The 3894-nt window shown below is 30.9% G+C and overlaps 1 protein-coding gene across 1 annotated transcript in view; it reads left to right on the forward strand.

Moving 5' to 3' along the window:
* Nucleotides 1-2231: 2231 nt before the first annotated feature.
* The window catches only part of LOC110413502 (cycloartenol-C-24-methyltransferase-like), a 4253-nt gene continuing 2590 nt past the window's right edge, over nt 2232-3894 (forward strand). The window contains exons 1-3 of the mRNA XM_021424340.2: nt 2232-2314; nt 3498-3564; nt 3730-3831. Of these exons, the coding sequence (XP_021280015.2) occupies nt 2232-2314; nt 3498-3564; nt 3730-3831 (252 nt within the window). The remainder of the gene's footprint in view (nt 2315-3497; nt 3565-3729; nt 3832-3894) is intronic.

Genomic DNA, 3894 nt, shown 5'->3' on the forward strand with positions numbered 1-3894 from the left:
TTAAATCTTCAATTCGAAATCTCGGAAATAATATTTCAAATTTTTGCAAAAGAAGATAGTATATTAATTATTGTCTTGTTTTCTAATAACAAAAAAATAATAATCAATTGGAAGTAAAACTATAAAAATGTTTTGACTTTGTTTAATTTCAAATTATTATTTCATTATTTCACAACTCTCCTCCACCGCACATTTTTTGTAATATTGATATAATTAGAGATGTAAAACTATTAAAATAATTAAAAATATAAAAAAATTTAAAATTTATCAAAAAAAATTAAGTCGAGATTGACATATTTAATTGTATTTATAAAGATTTTTAAACTCAACGGCATAAGACGATTGATTTATTCCTATTAAAGAACGTAATATAAAGAAAGTGCCAAATAATTAGGTAAATTGAAAAAAATGAGTTTTATCTAAAAATTTATTTTAGGATAAGAAGATAGATAGTAATAATAGCAATACGAAAAGAATAAACAACAGCCATTTATGGATTAGGCATGGTGGACAAGGATTCTAACTTTTAAAGGTTTCGTCACAGCTATCATGTAGATGTAGCCCTTTTCCAATGACATTACTCCCCCACCCATATTTTCTAATCAAAGTAATTAATTTTAAATTGAAAATAGATAAAAATGAAAAACAAAGACTTAAAATACTTTAAAAAATTTGAACTATGCTTTTTTTTCAATTAAATCTCTAATAATTTATTATATTTAAACAAATCTTTAATCTTTGATGTACACTCTAACAAATTTTTCATATAAATGAAAAATTAATTATAATTAAATTAAATATTATATCTGAATATTTGACTAATTAGTTAATATATAATTTTTTTCACTTAAAAAGTAAAATTTAAATATCTTTTTTTCAAATTCAAAAAAATATTTTTTGTGGCGTGGGATCAATGAAGCAGTGCTGTGGATCACATCAAATTGTCATTAATCATATCAATTACCTTGCGGTCACATAAACACATCAACAATAAAATATTACTGTTCTATTTTTAAGCCAAATTATGTACTTTGTATATAATATTTAATTTCACTTTTTAAAATCTGCATTCGACCCTACCAACCAAACATGGTCATGTCCCCTATATATATATATATATAATTTTCTTATTAACTTTTTTGGGTCATTAAAGCACAATGTGACACTTAATGATGAGTCGGAATATGCAGTCCCTCTTAAACTCATTTTGTACGGTATGGCACAATGAAAAAACATTCAAAAGCAGTCTCGGGACATTATTTTTAAATAAAATTGAGCAAGGTGAGTATTCATCAATCCGATCAAAATTTGACTGGACACAGCTAAATTAGTTCAATTTGTTTGATTTTGATGTTAATTGATTAGTAGTTTGATTTATTATATTATTTTTAATCATAGAACATTTAAATCAAATCAATGAAAAATTTAATCATTTATAATATATAGTATATAAATATTAATAATAAATTATTAGTATTATGATTAATAAAAATAATAAAATTAACTAAATCAAACATAGAATCGGTTTCAGTTATTTGGGTTCTAGAATATAATTTGACCAATTCGATTACTTTTTATAAAAATTTTGTTAATTTGTTTTTTTTTGTTAATTTTAAAACTGAATTGACGAAATTGACCGAATACTTATCCCTTATGACAAGCATCATTTTACCTAAAATTTAGAAGATAATGGTTATTATACTAGTATTTGGTTAAATCAGAAGAAAAGAAGGAAGATTTCAACGTTAGATTCCAGAGTATTTATCGAAGGGGGATGGTAGAAACTGCTTTGGGTCCGTTAAATGTTGGTGAAAGTTGACGGTAGGTAGTGCAAAAAAGGTGGCATCCTGCCCTTGTATGGTATCCCAAGGGGTACTTCCATTGGGGAGGTTTAAAGCAAACATCCCTCTCTCTTATCTCTTTGCAAATTGGTGTTTTTCCACTCCCCCAGCTGGTACTGTCTTGACCTTTTGCTCTTTGCGCTGTTTCCCACCTTTGTTTTTCACTCTCCATCTTTTCTGTCGCTTTCTACATTTTCATCTGAAACTTGGTTCTTCTTTTCGACTTGCTTTGGTTCTTGTTAAGGAATCCGAAAAGCTTTCATGGAATCTTGAATAACTTTGTTCTTCGTTTTCTTGTTTGTTTGTTTTGTTCTTTTTTAACAAAGGAAAAAACAGAAGAAGAAGAAGAAGAAGAAACAGAATTTAGATTTGTTGCGGGTGGAAGCGAGAATGTCGAAGGCTGGTGCATTGGATCTCGCCTCGGGTCTCGGTGGCAAGATTGAGAAAACCGATGTCCTCTCTGCTGTTGAAAAGTATGATTCATCTTTCGTTTCATTTTTGGTTTTAGCTTTTGAATCTGTTGCTTTAATTAATATTCGCTTTTCTTTTCTTCTTTTCTTTAGATTTATTCTTTATCTTTACGTTCATGCTTTCCTTCCTCTGTTTTATATTCTTCCATCTGGCGATGGCGTATGTTCATGTATAAAGTAACAGAGAAATTGGCTTGAACACTCTACAAAATGACTTCTTTCTCATACCAGGCTTTGACTTGGATATCTTTCTCTTAAATAAAATGGTTTAATGCCTCTTACCCACTCCGTGGAGTGAGCCTTTTGGCTTGATTTACTGTTTTTTCTTACGTTAAGCTTACTTTCTCTTTACTTAATCTTGTTTTTTGGCTCATCATCTCTCTCAGATGACTTTAATTTCCAGATCGAGCTTACAGTTTCTCTACATTGTCCCCTCACCGTAAAACTGAACAAAAAAAACTAAAACCCTTCATTTCTACTACTTTTTATGTTTACACTAAGTTTAATCTCCCGCTGTCAAATATATGATTCTTCAGTTTCTGGGTAGTGCTGATACAGTCATTGAAACTGACGTTTGGGTGTTTCTCCTTTTGGCTATATTATTAAGGAATCAAATAAAAATGGGTGGGACATCGACTTGGTCATGACTGCTAGCTGTTAAAGTTGTAGATGTTTTATTATTTGTTTCGAACGGGCCGGTGGCTCAGATCAGCATTGGACTTTTTTGAGGAAAGTCTATATGCAGGCCAAACTTTTCCCCTCAAATCAATTGAATTAAATATGTTTGTGCTATATTATATATAATAGTAGCAGTTTATTGACATACCAACTCTATAAGTCAGTTAGCTTGAAGTAGATTGGACTGCTACATGAATTCTTTTCCTCCATTTTTTAAATTGATGTTCACTCCACACAATTACGGTTTTAGACTGGGTAGGTGGTATAATTAGGATCCTCCCCTTCTGTATCGTGGGCAGGGGGACTTAGGTTTGGCTAACAATTAATGACAAAATAGGCAAAGCGATGTATATACCTGTCCTCAACTAGACCACTGGATAGTTTCTTAGAAATCGAACTGTTTGTCCTTGCATTATATGCATGATGACTTAAAGTTCTGTGTCTTAACTCCTGAAATTTATGCATCTGTAATTGCACACTGTCATATAAGATTATGTTAATGATTCAGGTATGAGAAGTATCATGTCTTTTATGGAGGTGAGGAGGAAGAAAGAAAAGCCAACTACACTGACATGGTAAGGAGGGCTCTACTTTTACCAATCTTGCACTCAGTGTAACCTTCCAACCTGCTGCCTGATTTCTTACTTTAGATCATTTCCAACTTTTGTTAAGAATTATGATTATGTGCTTGTATGTTTGCTATTTCTTGTTTACTCTGCATTACTCAATGGCACTTTTAGGTGTCAATTTCATCAGGCTATAGGATGGTGCTGGTACCTGCCATTTTGTTTTATTCTCTTACAGCTTTACGGGCTGATAAGCCTAAACTAGGACTTGATTGCGTATGCAAATATTAATATACCATGTATTGAATTCAGGTTAACAAGTACTATGATCTGGTTACC

The sequence above is a fragment of the Theobroma umbraticum genome, unplaced genomic scaffold, assembly GCF_002168275.2.
Source record: "Theobroma umbraticum cultivar Fairchild unplaced genomic scaffold, ASM216827v3 scaffold_4.1, whole genome shotgun sequence".
Lineage (NCBI taxonomy): Eukaryota > Viridiplantae > Streptophyta > Magnoliopsida > Malvales > Malvaceae > Theobroma > Theobroma umbraticum.